The sequence below is a fragment of the Telopea speciosissima genome, chromosome 10 (assembly GCF_018873765.1).
Source record: "Telopea speciosissima isolate NSW1024214 ecotype Mountain lineage chromosome 10, Tspe_v1, whole genome shotgun sequence".
NCBI lineage: Eukaryota > Viridiplantae > Streptophyta > Magnoliopsida > Proteales > Proteaceae > Telopea > Telopea speciosissima.
Genome location: NC_057925.1, coordinates 2,748,150 through 2,768,752, shown reverse-complemented (window position 1 = coordinate 2,768,752; position 20,603 = coordinate 2,748,150). Strand labels below are relative to the sequence as shown.

The window sequence follows — 20,603 nt, the reverse complement described above, 5'->3', positions numbered from 1 at the left end:
CAGTGATCTTCGCATTCTGCCTTCTGGAGTAGAATTTAATATCTGAATCAATACTTCTCGAATATCTCTGAACTCAGCTACCATCCAAAGGTCAGAAAGGCTCCAAACTTCTTGGGCAAAGCGGCACAGAAGTGAGGTAATTGATATCTACTTCTATATGAAGGCATCGATAAGTATTGTGGTGTCGTTTCAGTATGGTATATGAAGGCTGATTGTTTTTATTCGAAGACACAAAACCATTACCAAAAAGATTGGGCTGTCGTATGAGACTAAGCAACCATCGACCGTTCCAACGCGCCTCTACCCATGCCCAGAACCCTCTCGCTAAAACAAAATATGAAGGTAATGTCTCTTTTTTCTTTTCATGCAATCCAAACATAGCAGTAGGATCCCTGTTGGGTAAAATCATATATAGCCTAAGGCTCAAAATTTACTTAGCATGTATTATGAAATTCCTTTTTTTTTTTTTGGTAGGATGAATTATGATATTCCTACTATCATAATACAATCGAATGTATAAAATGACTGTTATACGATTAAAGCCGATAACCAAATGCTGAAACCCTAACTTGTATAAAATTGATGGTTCCATGGTGTAATCCTCTCATCTTTATATATACCTGCAACAGAGATGCAAAATTGAAGTTGGAATTTTGTTCTATAATACCCAATTGCAAAATTAAGTTGTGGAAACGTTACGGAAAAGAAACGTGTAAAAAGCTTAAAGCACTCCACTCAAAGCAGTCCTCGAAACGTTACAGAAAATGGTTCATATTGTTAAAGCAAAATACTTGTGAGTGCTCCATTCCACGGTCCTAAAAGTCGATTAACCTTCTGGGATTGGTGTGTGGTTGGTGTGATTACACTTTCATCAACAAACTAAAAAACCTTGAGAGATGTCAAGAGCATCTCCGAAACCAAAATAGAATTAGCAGCTACCACTGTTGTTAATACTTAATAATCATGTGTGCAACATTTTCCCTAATCTAGAGCATAGAAAGAAATCTGGTTCAGATAAGAGAGAAACAGCTATCCGAATCGAATCAATGAAGTCCAATGAGGATAATAAAATTTTAAGGAAAAAAAAAAAACTAGAAACAAAAAAGAAGAAAGCACCCACTAAAAAATAGAATCCCCTTCTTCCCTCTACAGAAACCACCCCTACCACCCAAAAAAAAATACCACATGTTCTGCTGGAAATGATACACGCACCACAGCATTGCGAGATCCGATGCCTCCCTCTGAGGAAGTCCAGCACAATGTGGAACACAATCAAATAAAAGGGAGCCATACCTGCCCATTGTACACGCTTTTGCATTCCCCCTTCTCATCCCCTCCACCACAACCAAAGCATAGCAAGGTTGAAATTATAAATCTTAAATCTGTAAACAGCTCCAAGAAAGGATTTGCATTATCTGCACCAATCTCACTGTCAACCAGCAAGCAGACCCTGCCGTAAAAGTCAGTATCCACTCAAAGTTGGCAATTATAGGAAGTAATCAGGTGTTCTCCGAGTTACATCTGGCTCTCCTCTCCTCGGAGCTGGCTCAAACTGCAGCCACAAATAAATCATGTTTATGCACAGATAGAAAAGCAAAACCAATCAAATAATGTGCACCAGACCAATCCAAAATTATTATGAACAGGTGTGTGTGTTTGTGGATACGTGAATGCAGAGAGAGAGAGAGACCTGGATGAACGTGTGCCCTTTGCAGTCATCGACTTCCAAGATAGATGCCATGTTACCACAGCGATAACAATAATTAGGTGCACTAAATATTGTAACCACCTTTTGTTCCTGTTGCAACCGGATTGTCAAATATGAGAACCCACTCCTTATATAAAGGATGAACCAATGAGGCAATAAAAAGTTAGGAGCAGGTTTTAGTTACATGTCCCCAGTTGAATCCCTCCATGACCAGTTGATGAGCTCTAGCAATCAGCTTTAAGTTGTTGGTATGGTTGAATTGCTCCGATATATCCTGTAAAGAACAAGTCAGAAAGTAGTAAAATAGATTGCACAATTTGCCAGGGAGGAACCAGAGTAGAGTAGCCATACTAAGCAAACATCAACATACTTGGCCAAATGTGTACCCGGCTCCACGGGGAGAGATACCCCAACCACAGCGGTCATCCGGGTCAGACCATAAGAGATCACACATGGGTCCTTCATGAGGAACTTCTTGAACACGGTCAAAATTCCTTATATTATCAAGAGTCTCAATCGAAGGAGAGAGTCCACCATGAAGACAAAATATTTCTGACTCAACCTTTAGAAGGTTTCAAATAAAGTGTCAGAACAAAAAACAATGTTTAGCAACCAAATACCACAAAAGTCAAGATCAAGATAAACCCAGACATATAGTTTATATTGTCAACTTAAGCTAGCCAGACAAACTCGATGATGTCAAGCTCCTGCTGAAGCCTTTAGTTGCCAAATCCGAAACTTTGTTTGACATGCCCAAGAAGATACAATCATAGAAACCAAGCACAAGCCATTTAGCAGTCCCATTAAATGCATGGGCAATACCTTTACCATAGAAACTCTCCAAAACATAGTCCACTTCATAGACTAAGGTAGAATGTAAAATAACTGAAATACTATATATTTTCCATAATATTTGTCATCATTAGCCAAAAAAAAAAAATATATATATTTCTTATGTTCTTACGTTCTTGAATAAAAAATTATACTATAAAAATAAAATATCATTTTTCCAGAGAGGTAGATCTATGGCCTAAAACAGAAGTATATAATAAGAAGACAAATGAACTCACACTAAAAATTTTAGAAAAGAGCAGGTAAAAATTAAGAGTAAATCATACTAACCAAAGCTGTCAGTGGGAAATAGTCAAAAAGATCTGTGAAGATCTTCCATACATTAGCATTGCCATACCTGCAAAGGAAGGGCAGCATTAGAGTGGCATATCAGTAAGAATAAAGACACAGATAGGGAAAGCTAAAAATTATAAAATTAATGTTATTCCATGGCCATGCAAAGAGAATGTAAAACATGGTCAAACAAGTCCAATCAATTCTCAATTCATTAAATCATACTCTATGATACAATAAATGAGATGCATATGAAACTTGATACATTTTCCTAGATAGACTTGGGCATGAGGAATCAAATACTTATGGAAAGACAAATGATTAAAAAGTACACAGCTCAAGTGACTCAATGCCCACCATCAAAATACTGATCAGCAGTAGATCCAACGAGCCATGCCAAAATTACAAAGAAAAGATTTGGAGAACTCATATGTGACCATAACACCAACAGCAGAGCATAGGGATAAATTTACGAGCAGGCACATAAAGCATGAAACGCAAACAATCATAGACCCTTACAAGCTTAACATATTAGCTAATGCTAAAGCAAACCAACACTAACAAATCAGTAAATCTCAACCAAGGTCCATTTCACAGGGCGAAAGAACAGCAGTGACAGGACCAGTCACTTGGTCTAGTTAACATCATCTGAACACGAAATCAACTTTAATAGAATTACTACCAACTAGTATTGATTTAAGCACAGGCCAAGTCCCACAAAAGAACCAAGATTTAATTCCTGGCAAGAAGCCAGTTTAATACCCTAAAGAGAAGACAGAAAAAAGGAATGTGACTAGCAACCGCTTCTCAACATATAGAGATCCCAGTCACATTTACTTTTTCAGATGAAAAGAACACATTCCCCCAGTGCAGAGCACAAAAGCAAGTTCAAGGGGAAAAGATGCAGCGGTATAAAAAGTAGAAACACATGAAAAGACTTCAAGCCTATGCTTTTATTGACCAAGAAACAATTAATTCTTTGTAACTCCTCAAATCAAGGGTGTAAAAAAGATACTTACTTTCGCAGGCATTCATCATAAAACCCATAAACTTGTGTGATCTGCAAAGAAATAGATGAAGGAAACTCAGCACATCATGAATTACACGAACTATTGAATTCAAGGTTGGAAAGGAAATGTGAACCATATTAAGTTAAGCTGTATTAGTTCAACTTGACTATGCTAGCAAAGTATTATAAGCTAATACTTCAACAAAAAGCAATTTTCTGAATGGTACAACATAACATTTAGAGTCTCAGTTCAGGCCATTTGTGACGCAATTAAGGAACTATAACCCTAAAACAGGAACAATGATCACCAATAACCAAAATAAAACAAAAAAGGAACATAATGAATTATGAAATACCTGACGACTTTCGTGGTTTCCCCTAAGAATTGTAATTCGTTGTGGATATCGTACTTTCAGGGCCACCAGCAGCTGAATAAAAGAATTGGTCAGTATAATCAGAAAGGCTACCACATCCACCATATATACAACAAATTGAATCGCATTAACATGATTCAAAGATAGAGGCAGTTTCAGGCTTCAGCACCATTCACTAACCTTATATTTACAAAAACCACTAATTTATCAGCATGCATTTCGATTATTACTTTGAAAAATGTATACCATGAACTTACCAAGCACTTCCTCTGGCAACTTCCATGAATCAGAAAATCTTAATCTAAAAATTATGCAATATCAACTTCCAACCACAATTTCCAGTAACATGCAGTCGATCATTTGAAGTATATTCAAGTCTTGAATGTGTCCATGGAGGATTAATTTTGGCTTTTGATATAGATATGTCTAATTGGACTTTAACCTTTACAGCTCAGGCATCATATGGTACCAGGACATATAAATCCATACAATTTTAATTGGCAACACAAAGAGAGAGAGAGAGAGAGAGAGAGAGAGAACTAACATAAAGACCACTTTTCTTTTTACGAGTAACATCAGAACACCCTGTTCTGAAAACCAAATAACCAACTTAAGAATCAAATAACAGAAAATGCGGTGGAGGGCCGGTTAGAAGAGAGGAGAAATCTTAGATAGAGTCTCAGAGTTGCAGGGGGTCAGGAGGAAGCTCACTATCAGACACTCACTCAGGGCAAAACCCAATTCTTGTCTATTCTAATGTTGGTTACATGCAAATATATAAAGGCTAATAACAAGATTCTTAATTAGAGTCTAGACAGAATCAACTTGTAAAACCAACTCTAAAACTAAATAGAGTTCAAAATAACTAACTAGCCTATTCCTATGTAACCTACCCAAAGCGAATATAAGACATAAAAATAACTAGACTACTTCCAACCCTTGTTGGACCAAAACCCCGAGTTGGACCAATTCCATCTGGGTATGGGTTTCCAAAGTTGGTCATATTTGTCCAGCCAACCAAGTGCTACTGCATCAAAATGATAGCTCTGAATATGTTAAATTTTCAGGGAGAAAATATAGATGCATGCGTCCAGGTATGTTTTTTCAAATAAATGTTTTTGGCTTTTTTTTCCCCTCTTCCTTCATTCAGAGAGGGTGTGGGCGCTTAGAGCCAGCAATAAAGCTAGCGAAGAGGGACCCAAAGCAGGAGCTTGTTGTTCACAATCCATACTTTTAAAAATAACGCACTATCAAAACAAAATGAAGAGAACAGTTTAAGTAAACACTCCCTCCTCAAAAACAAAGGGCTGCCCTTACAACATGAAATGATTGCCTCAGAAACTTGTATAATTACCTAAAGCTCATGCACATGAGATGAAACAGGCACAATATTTTGATTGGTACATTGGAAGTAGTCTCTCCATACTAGTCATTTTCACAATGGCTAAAGTATACAAATGATCCCTTCAGCTTGGAACTTACCATGACAGTTTCATGCACATGAGATGAATCAGGCACAATATTTTGATTGGTACATTGGAAGTAGTCTTTCCACACTAATCATTTTCACAATGGTAAAAGCATACAAATGATCCCTTCAACTTGGAACTTACCGTGACAGTTTCAACCGAGTAATACCCACGGTCCACATAATCTCCCATAAATAAGTAATTGGTATCTGGACACTACCAATCAAAAACAAGGCAATCATAAGATTTAGAACTTAAGACAATAATAACAAACCAAGATTTGAAGGAAATTAAGAAGAAATTAGACACACCATATGCACCCACATATACATGCGCCAAGTAAAATCTGACAAAGAAATTCAATCTTCAACAGGACCTCGGTAGAACTTCACCAACTGGCCCCTTTTTTGGGAGGGAGTGGAAGAGGGGAGGTGGGTGTCCCTATATGGTACTTGTTTAAGACTCCTACCTTTAATCAGGAAAAGACACTGCAGTCAGAATAAATACCTTCCCACCGATTCGGAAAAGTTCTGCAAGATCATGAAATTGTCCATGAATATCACCGCAGATCGTCACAGGGCTTTTTACAGGCTGTAATACAGAGACACCACAAAAATAAACAAAAGCTATCCAATTCTCGTAATACACTGAAGATAAATTACAAATGGGGGAGAGAGAGAGTTGCAGGCCAACCACCAAGATTTATGTGGCATTTGAAAAACTCAATATAGATCTATGAAATTCTTCAAGAAAAATCTTGGTATCACACACATGAAAATAGGGAGATAAGAAACCACACCAAATAATAGGGACAGATATAAGAGGGAGGCAAAGAAGATCCAAAAACAGAAAAAAATAATAATAATTAAGAACATCAGGAGCATCTTCAGATCAATAACTACTTTGTTCAATGTACTTCCAAGCTCACAAAAAATTTGATCCCATTGGGTAGAATGTAAATGGTTCCCTCAATGGAAAGATGACTTTTAGTTAGATAGCCTTTTGAAAAGCTCGGATGATGGAAACTCAGTTGCCTTCTCATACGGCACCAAGGTATCACCTGAAGAAATATGTCAACAAATGTAATCTCCACAAACCCCTCCCTGAATTTCTTATTTGCCAGAAACATCCAATATAATGGCAGGAAAGCTTCAACTACACCTCCAACCTACAAACTTCAACCCAACTGAAATGAGTTTCAACCGCCCATATATTGCAACAACATAAAAGATGGAAGAAACTTATAGACGGACCATCTTAGGAAGTGTTTCTACACCCCCACCTAATCATATGCCACAAGGAAAAGTGATTTGGCCATTCCAACCATGAGATAAATCAGGTATCGTATCACTCAGCAACACGTTAATTGGAGCTAACCTTAATCATATAACCCACAATGTATTGGTTATTTGTCCATGTATTTTCAGCCTCCAACTGCTTTCAACCATTTTTAGAAAGTAGACTTTTTAATCGATTTTCAAAGCTTTACTATGCTAAGTGGTCTGCTCGATTTTCGCAGAAACTAGACATACAAATAGGGAACCATCTACCTGTTCAAAAAATTTGGCCCCTCCCAGTGATCCACCAGGTGGCAGATATAAGGCCATACAGGAAGGCTTCCTTGGTGGCTGTCAAGGAATTATTTCCTATAACAGATTAATCCAAAAATAAATAAATAACCTACACATACAAAGTGTGAAACAAAAAATACAGCGACATCACCAAAGGGATAGGACAAAGGACAGCACCTGGACATTGCTTTCCTCCATTAGAATCTCCTTGGCCTTCTCACATAGTGCCCGAACCTGTATCAGAAAAGCAGATAATAGTGATATTCTATGGTTAGCATAAGGGCAAGTAACATATCTAGTATAACATCGTTTTTCAAGAAAAATGCTTTTCAAACCATCAAAGCACATTAACGTTTTCCAAGTGTGGCCTGATTAGACTGCAACTATAAAAAAAAACCAAAGAATCAAATAAAATTCTGAATAATTAAAATTTCAGCAATTTCTCAATAAACTAAACCCAAACCCAACTGCTGTTTAACTATAGTCTATAGACAAATAAAAGCACAGTCCAGACGGAAAAATGCTTCAGTAAGACTCAAATTATAGAGATTTAGTCGGGTTAACCCAAGGGGAATTTGAAGAGGAAAGAAAAAAAAGATAGAAAACAATTTGATATGCCACATTTTAAACAAGCCATAGTACTCAGAATTTCGGAGTTGACCAGATACCACTAGACTTGAAAGAGGGCTGGTCAATTCATAGTTGCTATCATGCAGGGAATTCTCAAAGCAATCTACCAACCAGTTCAATGACGAACATGTTTAAGAAACAGAGTTCCTCACTGATGTGGCATGGGACAAAGTAGACTGTACATACCAAAAAGATTCTAATGCTCCTTCAAAAATGAATGATACAATGTAATGGATACTGAATCATCTACTACTATTTAGATGGATAATTCCACCTTTTGCATAGATTCATCTACATAATCAATTTGGTCTAAAATTTCCAAAATTTTCTTCTTTTACCTAAATTTCACAACATTTTCTTTTCCTAAAAAGTATCTTAAAACTTCAAAAACAATATCTTCATCAGTCAATTTTTAATCATTTACATTAAATCCACCGAAATATGATTGTTTGCCTTTTCTCCTTCCATACTGTTATTGTTTATGAAAAACGTTCAGTAAAGAAAAGTTTTAAGCTACATCAACTATGTTCTTACATGCTTCCAGAGCTACAAGGTCAACTAAGTTCTCGAATTTCAGATAGAAACATCAGATACAAACACCAGATTTTAATTCATATATGAACATTTCATAAGTAAACAAGTTATTGGAAAAACAAATCTTTAATATAGGAAAAATGCACTCCCCGAACAAAACTCCTTAAATTTTTTCTAAAGAGAGAGAAAGAGAACTAAATGCTTCTTAAAATATGATTGGAGCACTTTTTTACAGCAGATAACTTCAACCCAAATTAGACACTTGGTAACAATAAAATGAAATTATCAGGCTGACCATAGGCGTAAAATGGCTAAAGTTCCACAAAGAGCGAGTAAATTAGGAGTTGGATTCGGAAGTAATATATTCTCTCAGCACAAACTATAACATTTTCCACACTCTAAGAAATTGAATTAATTCAACAGTAGACAGAGACCACAACAATCCTTAACCCCAGGTGTGGAGAATGGAGAGATAATCTTCGTAAAAGATACATCTTTGAAAATGCATCGTTAAACCACCGATACCTGACTTCGGTACCAAGAACATTTAAAGAGAAAGCGAGCAACCTAAAATTATCCAATTCAGGAATTTTGTAACGAATAAGAAGCAGAGAATTCAAATCCCCAAATTAAAAGCAACTTCTTCCCAATTCGTCACAATAAAACACCCTCAAATTGGGATCGCAAGACAAATTTGGAAACGGACCCCCAAGCCACACATGGAACCAGGCATCTATACGGCGGATCAGATTCATTCAGAGAGAACAAAACTAGGGCAAAAACCTTGTGATCTACTCAAATTGCAGTCTGGATCACCAGAGAAAACCCTAAATGAACCGAAATCCTAGATCACTTACAAATGAAAGCAAAGCAAAACAAAATCAATCACCTTTACGGTAAGAAATAGGCAAACCCCTCATAAATCATGGAGATCCTCCGAGAAAGACACGATTCAAACCAACTTAAACGAGAATCAAGAACGATAAGCCGAACATTTGGCGGCAAAACAAGTCGGATTCATCAGCAACAAACAGATTGGATTCAAAAAAGAAATGACAGGGATAGTATAAGACAAGAAGGGAACCTCTGGTTCTGACAAAGGCTTGCACTGCATAAGCTGAGAAATCTCTTCGTCAAGGTTGCCACGAGAGTTCGAAGGGACAGAATCCACACTCATCTTCTTCTTTTTCTTCGTATTCTTTCTTCAGAGCAAGTGATTCAAGATCCTTTCTCCCCTGAAAGAAACCCGTACCCTAGTTTCCTTCGTCGTCGACGACGCTGTCTCCTGCCTCAGAGAATGAGAGAAAGATAGAGAGATACAGAGATGAGGTTACCCAAAGAGAAGAGAGCGTGAGAGCGCACGCGCGAGCGAGCGGTAGTTCTGTAACCAAAGAAGAAAACCCTCGATCTTCTGCGATCGACCATTTTATAAATTTTACAAAAATGGCCATCCAAAAAAATTTTAAAAATAAATTAATTTCCACGAAATTATATGAGTGCAGGATCTCTATCAGGTCGCGTGGTCCCTGCACCAGCGCAGGGGCGGTGAGTTTTTCGTAACTCAAGAAGGGAGATATCAGGATTTTAATAATATCAATCGGGCATGGGATCGGTTCGATTCCGATCCGACTGAACCGAACCTGAATCGATCTGATCCAACAGCTTTTAAAGTATTCATGGTTAAAATATAATCAGTTTTGGGAATCGAAAATCGGTCCGATTCAATATGGATTACAAAGAAAATGATTAGGAATCGACTGATTCTGATCCGATTCAAGCAATAACAATTAGGAACAATGGAAATAGGAATCAGTGTGAACTGATTCACCGATTCGAATCCCAATTCCTAAGATCCTGGGATACATACACATTAAATACATTTCAAACTTAATTTTTCCATTAACTTTTTTAGGAAAATTTGTTGGGAAAAGTTTTCATACACGGCTGTGTAAGCCGTGTATGTGAGAGGGCAGGAGTTTCAAAGCATAGATTAATGCGTGGGGATTTATGATTTTTTCAACTCTTTGTGAGAGGGGACACGACTGTGCATTCTTACACGGCCATGTATGAAAACTTCCCCCAAATTTATTTGTAAAATAAGGTAGTTATAATAATTGTTACATTAAATACATTTCAAACATAGTATTTTGGTTTTTTTTTTTTGAAAAATTTGTATGTAAATAAAGTGGCAACCACTTTTTGGTGTTTTTGCTTCAAGGTCCCTATCACCCTTGTTGGAGGCTACTCTCTCACTTTCCTTTGAAATTACATTAAATTTTTTAGGGAGAATGTTCTTTGGGCCGCAACGCAAGTTATGCCCAGACACATGGATTTGCTACTCAAAGGGTATGGTGGTTATTGGGCCCACCCCCATGTACCTGGGCGCAACCTACGTTGTGGCACAGAGAATAGTGAACCAATTTTTCTATTATATTACCATTTCATGGTACAGAGGACAGAAAAAACTCCAATAATTTTGTTACAAATATATACACCTAATTTTTTTATTTATTGGAGGATAGAAATTTCTTTCTTCCATTGCCTACTTTTTTTTTAAGGTACGTTTTGGAATGTGGAACCTTTTTTTCCCCCTCATCTAAAGAAAACGAAAGGATTACTTATAAAAGAGGGTGGAGTGCAATTGGGGCACTTTGGAAGTTTGAACTACATAATGTCCACTATTTTCCACAAACTCCTTCAATCTTGATCGTTGAGATCTGTTAAATTCCTCGAAACCAAAAGTAGTTAGCGATTGGACAAATACACACTTTTTTTGTTATTTGTAAGACATGTGCACACGTAAATTATATGTGAAAAACTAGTATAGTCATACTAAATTAGGAAAGAATTTTGTAAAGATCACGTTTATTATTATAATATAAAAGAGTGATGTGACAAATCTTTCTTTATGGAATGGTTGTGTCAAATTTTAGCCTTTAATTGTTTATCCTTCCATTTAAGAGTAGCAATCGATCGGTTCAATCTAGTTGGTCCACTCTGGTTTCGGTTTCTTTCAGTTCTATAAAACCCCAACTCAAAACCAAATGAAAAGTGTTTAGTTCGAACTAGGTTGAACCAATCATTTCGATCAATCCAACCAGATCGATCTAAATTTTGACACCCTTACTTCCATCTAATGCTATATATTTCCCCCCCCATGTCCATGCACTCCTTGATCTAGTACTCCAATCATCTTCTTAGTATTTCAATGATTTATTTTGTCACTTGACAAACTTTTGTTTGGATTGAAATTTGGTATGTAATAAGGGAATTTGGTATGTAATAAGGGAATTTTGAGGTCTATCTACCCACAAAATTTTTGCCCAAATTAATCTGTCATGTGACAAATCTAAGTGCTTGTTAAGAAGATTCATCGATCCCTTTACGTTTGTGTAGGTAAACCAAGTCCAAATTCAATATATAGTACTTGGGCCACTGTTCTCTGTGCCGCAACGTAGCCTGGGCCCAAGCACATGGGAGTGGGCGCAATGAACACTCTACCCCCTGCACAGGCTACCCATGTGTCTGAGCGCAAGATGCGCTGCGGAATAGAGAACATTCTCCTGTTGTACTTATATGCAAAAACACACATAATATATTGCATATGAGATCTCTCACAATATAATTACACAATTACCTCACCTAATACAAGTGCTATTCGTAAAGTTTGTGCATGCTTTTGTTGACTTGAGATTGAATTTTGCTTTCATCGTCACTAAAAAAAGTAAATCTCTCTCTCTCTCTCTCTCTCTCTCTCTTGAGATTGAATTTTGCTTTCATCGTCACTAAAAAAAGTAAATCTCTCTCTCTCTCTCTCTCGCTCTCTCTCTCTCTCTCTCATCCTTGTTAAATTTGTTGACATCAAAGCATACCAAAAAAAAAAACACACCAACCCTTTATTCAAACAATTAAATTTATTGTCGATCAAGGGTTTGCCTTGTTGGTTTGTTGCTCCTTTGGAGAAACAGCGTCGGGAGCTTGATCGGTGGTTCAAGTCTCCTCAGTGACACCTAGTCCACATTTAATTGCTTTCCAAGAAGTGGAGTCTGTTGGTACCATATTTGACCCCCCTTGTGGGTCCCCTCTTTGCCTCCTTGTGGGGCCATGATGGCCATTCGGCCCTTGAATTGCACCCCAAAAAAAAAAAAATTAAATTTATTGAGACTAAAACCCTAACCATTCGAACGAATAGATGTGCCACCTGAGTAAGGGGGTCTATTGACAATGCCTCATATTTTTAACTACATGCAAATTTGACAACCACGCATGATGTCTTGTAAAATCCCATGGCTAATCTTTTAATGTTGGGACACCTCCAAGAGTGCAACCAATTTTTAAAGAGACGATTAATTTTTCATCGTATGTTTCAATTTAATTCAGTTTTATCCCAACTAAACTTCGTCAATTACATAGATCATTTTTCTCCAATCAGTTCTATTCAAAGTCATATTCATTACTATTTACTAGTCATAAGCTATGCATGTCTTTCCACACCATTTCTCATAGAGACATTTTAGGTCTCCCCCGATTCTCTAGCTCCTTCAATATGAATCAAATCACATTTCTGTACTAGGGAATTGAAAGACCTTAGTTGCATAGTCTATGCCACCTCAAACGAATTTTTTGCAAAAGGAATTCTGTCTACTCTTAATATGCACACTCATAGTGCAAAATGAGCATTCAATGTTATGGCCTGGTTTATACAATCATATAACAATTCTAATGATTAAGTTTTCCTCTTTCCATCTCTCACCAATGGTGATGTGTTGCTATGATTGTACTTTGAGTGATCATTAACTCTCACCCCCTGTTGTATGAAGTCGAAAAATACCCTTAATCACAATCAAGTACATTATAGTTTGTTTGTCAGAATAGCTCTATATGTTTTCAAGGGTTGAGGAGCGAAAACGGGGATGAGAAATATAACATTTGATTATTTTGCAACTCTTAATTAGTTTTGGACCTAGTTTATTACACATAATAATGGAAATAATCTCCTTAATAGGCATCTAGATCCACCACGTGGCAAGTCAAGTGAGGCTGAAACTTTCTGGATAGGTAGACTTCAAGGTCCTTAACTCGCATGTAAAATTTCGGACCAATCTGAGTTTGTCAAGTAGCATAAACAAAATTTTTTTGTTGTTTTTTAAACTATAACTACCAAGAGGGTATAAATGATTGCGATGTAGAGCTTGGATTTAAGGGTGGTAATTTATCTTTCCCAACCCAACCCATCACCTTCCTAATTAAAAATATCCAACAATTCCAATTACGTTCCTCACAATAGATGAAACAAATGATGTCATAATTCTTAATGGTTCCGTTTGGTTGCAAGGGGAATTAAAGGGAAGGGAAGGGAAATTTTGCAAACCAAAAAAAGAAACTTTTGTAATCATTACCCCATGTGATTGTATAAACTATTTAAATTTCTAACCATATCTAGTAAAGATACATTTTACATGTAATATTTATTTTACATTTTAAACCAAAGGAAAATGGATGCAAAGTAAGGTGAAATTTAATAACCAAATATGGAATGATTTGGAGTTAAATTTATTGTCACATGGTGTCACATGGGATAATGATTAAAAAAAAATCATTTTTTAAGTATGAAATTTCACTTCCCTTCCCTTTAATTCCCCTTGCAACCAAACGGAGCCAACGTGATTAATTGAATCCCTAGACAACTAATAGAATAAGCCTAATGTAAGAGCAAAGTGATACATAACCGTCACAATAAATAAGTAGTTTTTTAAGCAGTAACAAGTAGACAATTTTGCTTCAAAAATTAATAAATGCCAATAAAGCCTCCCAAATGATCGGCCTAGTCGAATAAGTCATTAAAAACTTTTTTCATGGTCAGTACCAAAAAAAAAAATAAAATCATGGTATCCCCAGCTTCTACAAATAAGATGCCAACTAAGAGTAAGTCATATTTAAATCGATTTTTTTATTTTATTTTAAAAAGAGTGATCAAATCCACCACAAAAAAGGGCGTATCCAATGTGCAAGGCTCCTGCCATTGCGAGGTCTGGGGAGGGTCATAATGTACACAGCCATACCCTTGCTTTCGCAGAGAGGTTGTTTCCAGACTCAAACCCGTGATCACTTGGTCACAATGGAGCAACCTTACCGTTACACCAAGGCCCACCCTCTAAAAATGATGTACCTAGTGCATGAGGCTTCCACCATTGTAGGGTATGCGGAGATCCACCACAATAGATAACTTTTCTTTTCTTGGGGTGGGGGAGCAGTGGGGGAAGGTTTTTTCTGGTCTCCTATTAAGAAAAAAAAAAACAGTTTACGCAATAAACATATTGTGATACTTAGGTCATACGCATCGAGAAGTGCAAATTGAAAAGATACTATGAAAAAACTAAGCCTAAGGATCAATAGGTAAACAAGTCAATGGCTTCTTTCAACTGGCTGGGATCGAGTATGCCTTCAACCAAAACACCTAATGTCACAATATTAGGACGGATCCAATTACTTCTTTCATCTAGTCTGAATTATATAGGCCATCATTCAAGTGGTGAAAGTTGCAACTTCAAGTTCGAATCTCTTTTCGAGCATCAATTTAAACATCTTAACTGCTTCAGAAATCCTTCCTAGGTTGCAAAGACCATCTACCAAAATGCTATAAATCACGACATCAGGAGAGACTCCGAGTTCCCTCATTTTTCTTAGCATCCCAATGAATTCCTCCAATTGGCCAGAACTGCAGTGGCCATGAATCAAAGAGGAGAAGGTGATAACATTAGGGTTAATTCCCAATTTGAAGCATCAATTCAAGAAACTTAAGAGATTCTTCTGTTAGGGTTTAGGGTTTAAGCAATAGGTTGCTTAAAGCATTACACCCTGAGTATCTAGTTTGGAACATCCAGACTACTGTCTCCAGCTAATATTTATAGGAAAACTAGGGTTTAGGTCATATGGGCTACTTACTAGATTGCCCCTCACATCCTAAGTATTAATACAAGTAGGATTATATTAGAACATATGAATGGATATTACATAAATACCCTTACAATCTCCTCCTATGTTCTACATATATCCACCAAGCATGTATATAAACCATTGTTAAATCAGTAATTGAATCAATATAAATTAAATAAGTTGAATATCAATAATCCAATAAAACAAATAAGTAAACTTCAAGAAATAAAACTAGGGTTTTAGATCATAACTAAACCCAACAATAAATCCGAAGTTCCACATGCAAGTGACTAAGCCAAAAGAAATAATCAAAAGAAAAAGTCATTGCAATCCATGTGACTTTACTCATCAAGTAAGTCATCATCATCGAGATCCAGGCTCAACTGTACTCCTCCATCTTCGTCATTCTCTGTAATTTGTCAAATATGAATTCATTCATTTGTACAATAGTATCTAGTTCAACAAAAAGAACTTAGTACATTTCTATATATGGTTGAAGGTAAATAAAAAACAAGAAGCATCATCATCAAGTTTATTTACAAGAACTCGATCCAATGTAGTCTCTATCATAAGGACTATATCATGTTTCCATTTGGAATACTGTGTTCGTCATACCAGTCATAGATTTATATTGTATCATCAAATTTGGAATGGTACACTATACTATGAAAGACATGTCATCAAACTTAGAATAACATAAAGACTAGCACAATATCATTGAAACATATCAGACATTTTCATATTCCTTTGTGGAATAAGAAAGTAAGGAAACTTCATATGAAAAATTTGTTACACCATCGAATTTGGAATGGTTTCACAAACCTCCATACTTAGTAACCTAACTAAGTTATCTGAAACATGCAAACTGTCCCGAATGCTTTCCAAGGTTAGATGAGATCGAATAATTCAAAATAATACTGGGTTAGATTAAGACCTGACTAAATGTTCTTTAACCCCATCTTTCCCGTAGTTTTGAATGTTCGATCTTTGTTCAATCGCTTTGTAAGGGTATCTACCGTATTATCCTTCAATCTCACATCAATCAAAGTGATAATACGGCAGATGCCCTTACAAAGGAATTGAACAAAGATCGAACATTCAAAACTACGGGGGAGATGGGGTTAAAGACCATTTAGTCAGGTCTTAATCTAACCCAGTATTATTATTTTTTTTAATTATTTTTTTAATATCTAATCAAAGCAATCAATTATCTTAATACTCTGACAAAACGATCAGGCAGAACCGTGATTCACTTTTGTTTTCAAAACTACTTTGAGCGGTGAGACCGAGACCATAATCGATCAAACAAAGCCTTGATAAAAAGCTTCCAAAAAAGTAAAATCCTACAGTTTACTTTTGTCGATCACACGAACAAACTGAAGAAACGTGATTAGAACACCACAACGGATTGCACAAAAAACAAACTCGTGAATTCGATCTCCAAAGCCAGAAACTTAATTCCAAAACCAAAGTCGATCGTACGAACGAGGAGAGAAAATTAAAAATCATTAATACTTTAAGATTATTAGGGTTTAGGGTTTAAGCAATAGGTTGCTTAAAGCATTACACCCTGAGTATCTAATTTGGAATACCTAGACTGCTGCCTCCAGCTAGTATTTATAGAAAATCTAGGGTTTAAGTCATATGAACTAATTACTAGATTGCCCCTCATAACCTAAGTATTAATACAAGTAGGATTATATTAAAACATAAGAAGGGATATTACATAAATACCCTTACATCTTCAGTCCTTCCATCCCTGCATAAACCATCTATAAGAATGCTGAAAGTAACCGTATTAGGAGAGACTCCTAGTCCCAACGTTTTATTTAGCAAACATGTAACTTCTTTACATTGGCTAATATTGCATTGGCCATGAATCAAAGAATTAAAGGTGACCACATCAGTGGAATAATGGTTGCATTTAGCAAGTGACCCAAATAGTTTTTACCTAAAAAAATTGACCCAAATAGTTTATTGAAAGCAACAATACTAGGGAAGTGTTGTGAATCAACCAACAGTTGGTATTGGCGGAATGCTTTGTCAACATTAATGTGGCCGCCTGTACTTGAGTTCCCCGCTTCATCTTCATCAAGTTTTCTAAACTCACTGTTTCTTATTATTATCTTTTTCTAATTGATTTTCTTCTATAGAATAGACTGTTTTCACCATTTTCTTAACCAAAGTTTGTATCGCTTTTAGCATTTCATTTGAATCTTTTGATTTGATTGTTTTCATAAAATGTTTAACTGTTTTCCTCTGGGCTTTGTTTGGTTGCAAGGGTAATTAAAAGGAAGGAAAATGAACTTTTCAAACCTAAAGTAAATTTTTTTGTAATCATTACTCCATATGACTATATTTATTTTTTTTTTGGTAAATCCATATGACTATATCAGTAACTCCAAATCATTCAATATTTGGTTATTAAATTCCACCTTACTTTGCATCCATTTTCCTTTGGCTATGTTTGGTTGCAAGGAAAATTAAAGGGAAGGGAAGTACACATTTTCACACTTAAAATATAAACTTTTGCAATCATTACCCCATATGATTGCATAAATTACTTAAATTTCTTAACATATTTCGTAATTAAATTTTACATGTAATTTTTATTTACTTTTTTAAACCAAAAGGAATTAGATGCAAAGTAAAGTGAAATTTAATAACCAAATATGGTATAATTTGGAGTTAGTGATGCACTAAAGTAAAAATTACAAAAGTTTCTTCCATTTGCAATGATACGAAGATTTTGATTTAAAAAGTAAAATAAAAATAACATGTAAAATGTATCATTACTAAATATGGTATAAACTTTAAGTAATTTGGGTAACGATTACAATTTCTTTTTTTTTAAGTTTGAAAATTTTTCCTTTCCCTTTAATTTTGTTTGGTAATTGCTGCCAAACGTAGTCTTATTTTTGTGTTTTAAATCCAACCGCCCTCACTTTTCATGGTTGTTACTCTCCTATCCAAAAAATCCTTGTTTGAGGCATGCATGTCAAGCAGTGATTGGATAGTTAAAAGCTAAGCCCAAAGTGGGCCTCGAGATGGATCTGATATCAGGTCCACGATTCCATATTGGCCGGTGTCACTTCCACGTGGTTAGGAAAAACTTTTGTTTGATATAAAAGGAAAGTGAGAGCCGTTTGTTTTGGCACCCTAAACCTTGCCGTGTAGGAAACCTCCTTCCCCTACTTATAACAAACGAAAAAATCAAATAAAAGAAAGAAAGATTCCTTTGGACCAATTTGTTACCTTATTGGTTTGTTTTTTTTTGGTTGGGTTTAAGAAAGTAGCAGAAATCATAACCAAACCGGATGACCAAATGCATCAATCAAAATTGAAAATTGGAACTAACCCGATAAAATTCGAATTTGGACCCATAGTTACCAGATAATAAATAAAAAAACCATGAGTTATCATATCGGATTAATCCCAATAGTAGCCAGATTACAAAAAACAATAAGAAATTGAAAGCGATTGAAAACAAAGTCTTTAACGGATTGGTTTTCGGGTTGGTTTATTAATAAACCAAACATGATTCAGTCCAATCGAAAATATATCGGATCGATCGAATGCACCAACTGAAATAAAAAACCAGACCAAAGTGATAAAAATTGAGACCAGACCCATAGTAAACTCATAAGAAACTATAAAATCAGGATTTTCCCATTAGTTTCCTTATGTATACATGTAAGCCCAAAATCAGACCGAGCCAAGCCTAGTAGTAACACAAACGGACTGAAAACAAAAAAGTGTCCTTAATAATTTGGTTTCAAGTTATTTTTTAACAAATCAAAATCGGTTCGACCTGATCCAAACCAGTTTGAATCGATGGAATGATACCCTTAGATAAGGGTGTCAATTTGGGATCAGAACTGGAAACCGTCCCAATCGTATCACTAAAACCCGGTATCGGACCGTCCCATTAATAAACGGGATGGTATTGGGGTCTGATTTTGATATCGAATAATAAATGGGAAGAGACAGTTTTAGGACGGGATTCCCAATGGTATCGGTACCAAAATACTAGTTAGGTACTGGATGGGACCATAACTATCAATACCCTTTCAAAGAGTATTTTTCATGTTATTTTGATCAAGTTTTATGTCTAAAGTTTGACGTATTTGGATGGCATTTTCTGTTATGAATGTTTCAGCTGCCAAACCTTCAATTCTATTTCTATAATTTGTTTTGTAATACCACTAAAATTGTATATGGACTTATTAGTTCATCCTTATTAATTTTTTGACATCATTTTGAGAAGCGTATGTGTGATTTTAAAGAAAAATTCAATTCATCATGGTATTCAAAAGTAATGAATGCTTTAGATCTCATAATAGTGAATAGATCTACAACACTACTATCGAAACCATCTCGTTAGAAACCATTAAAGTTTTTCTCCTTTATTCTACCAGGCTTAGAACCGTTTAGGAACCAGTACCATCCCATCTCGTTGATAATCAGGATCGGGACCTAGGTTTGGTCTCGTTAAGTAAATGGGATGGTATTGGGATTGACACATTTAATACCGATACTGGTACAGACCCGTTCCGAATACTTGGAACCGTCCCAATTGACACCCTTACCCTTAGATATTATGTGGTTGTTGTGTATTGACTATTGAGGACTTCTACCCCAAAAAACAGGGAAACAATATATTATTGAGGAGGTATGAGGGTATTTTCGTAAAAAAGGTAGTTGATATTTATAACACAAGTATTTACGATTCACCGTGTAAGGGGGGAACTTTATTATAGACCGCTCGTTTAATTATGACGTCAGCCCCAACTTATACGGAGAGCATTCCTACCCTTTTCTTCCTCTTTATACTTTTCGTTGAAGAAGAGGAAACTTGAAAAGACGACGAAATTTTAATCACAGTTTGGAAGTTGAAACCGGGAAGAAAATAAGTAGAAAGAAAGAGAGAGAGAGAGCGAAATCATTGAAGAAGATATTTCGTTGGTCGTCGTGTTGGATCGCGAGGTTATTTTGTCTGCAAATTATTAGGGTTTTGTCCGATCGCCAGATTATTTTGTCTGCAAATCATTAGGGTTTCTCAACGCTACTTCTGCAACGGCTTTTGGTTAACAGGTTCATTTTTCTCTAGTTGGGTTACATCCCTGTTCAACTTCTTGCATTATCTGTTCAGATTTAGTGTTTATGTATATTTTTCCTCCTATATATTTTTTTCATTAGCTGGTTTTGGTTATATCTGTTTGAGGTTTGATCCTGTTGTTTTCTTTT

At 36.0% G+C, this 20,603-nt stretch overlaps 1 protein-coding gene across 2 annotated transcripts; it reads right to left on the bottom strand.

Annotated features, from left to right (window-relative positions):
* Window positions 1-1,039: 1,039 nt before the first annotated feature.
* LOC122642572 (serine/threonine-protein phosphatase PP2A-2 catalytic subunit-like) lies at window positions 1,040-9,655 on the bottom strand. 2 transcript variants are annotated; one of them, XM_043836085.1, is made up of 11 exons: window positions 9,505-9,655; window positions 7,434-7,490; window positions 6,193-6,276; window positions 5,830-5,901; window positions 4,199-4,270; window positions 3,853-3,893; window positions 2,831-2,897; window positions 2,079-2,270; window positions 1,893-1,982; window positions 1,691-1,798; window positions 1,040-1,552 (listed from the first exon to the last, which is right to left on the bottom strand). In XM_043836085.1, the coding sequence occupies exons 1-11, from the start codon at window positions 9,595-9,597 to the stop codon at window positions 1,487-1,489; spliced, it is 942 nt and encodes a 313-aa protein (XP_043692020.1). In that variant the 5' UTR covers window positions 9,598-9,655; the 3' UTR covers window positions 1,040-1,486. The 2 variants fall into 2 exon arrangements, with proteins under 2 accessions (XP_043692020.1, XP_043692021.1); XM_043836086.1 differs by lacking the exons at window positions 6,193-6,276; window positions 7,434-7,490; window positions 9,505-9,655 and adding an exon at window positions 5,997-6,143.
* Window positions 9,656-20,603: the final 10,948 nt, after the last annotated feature.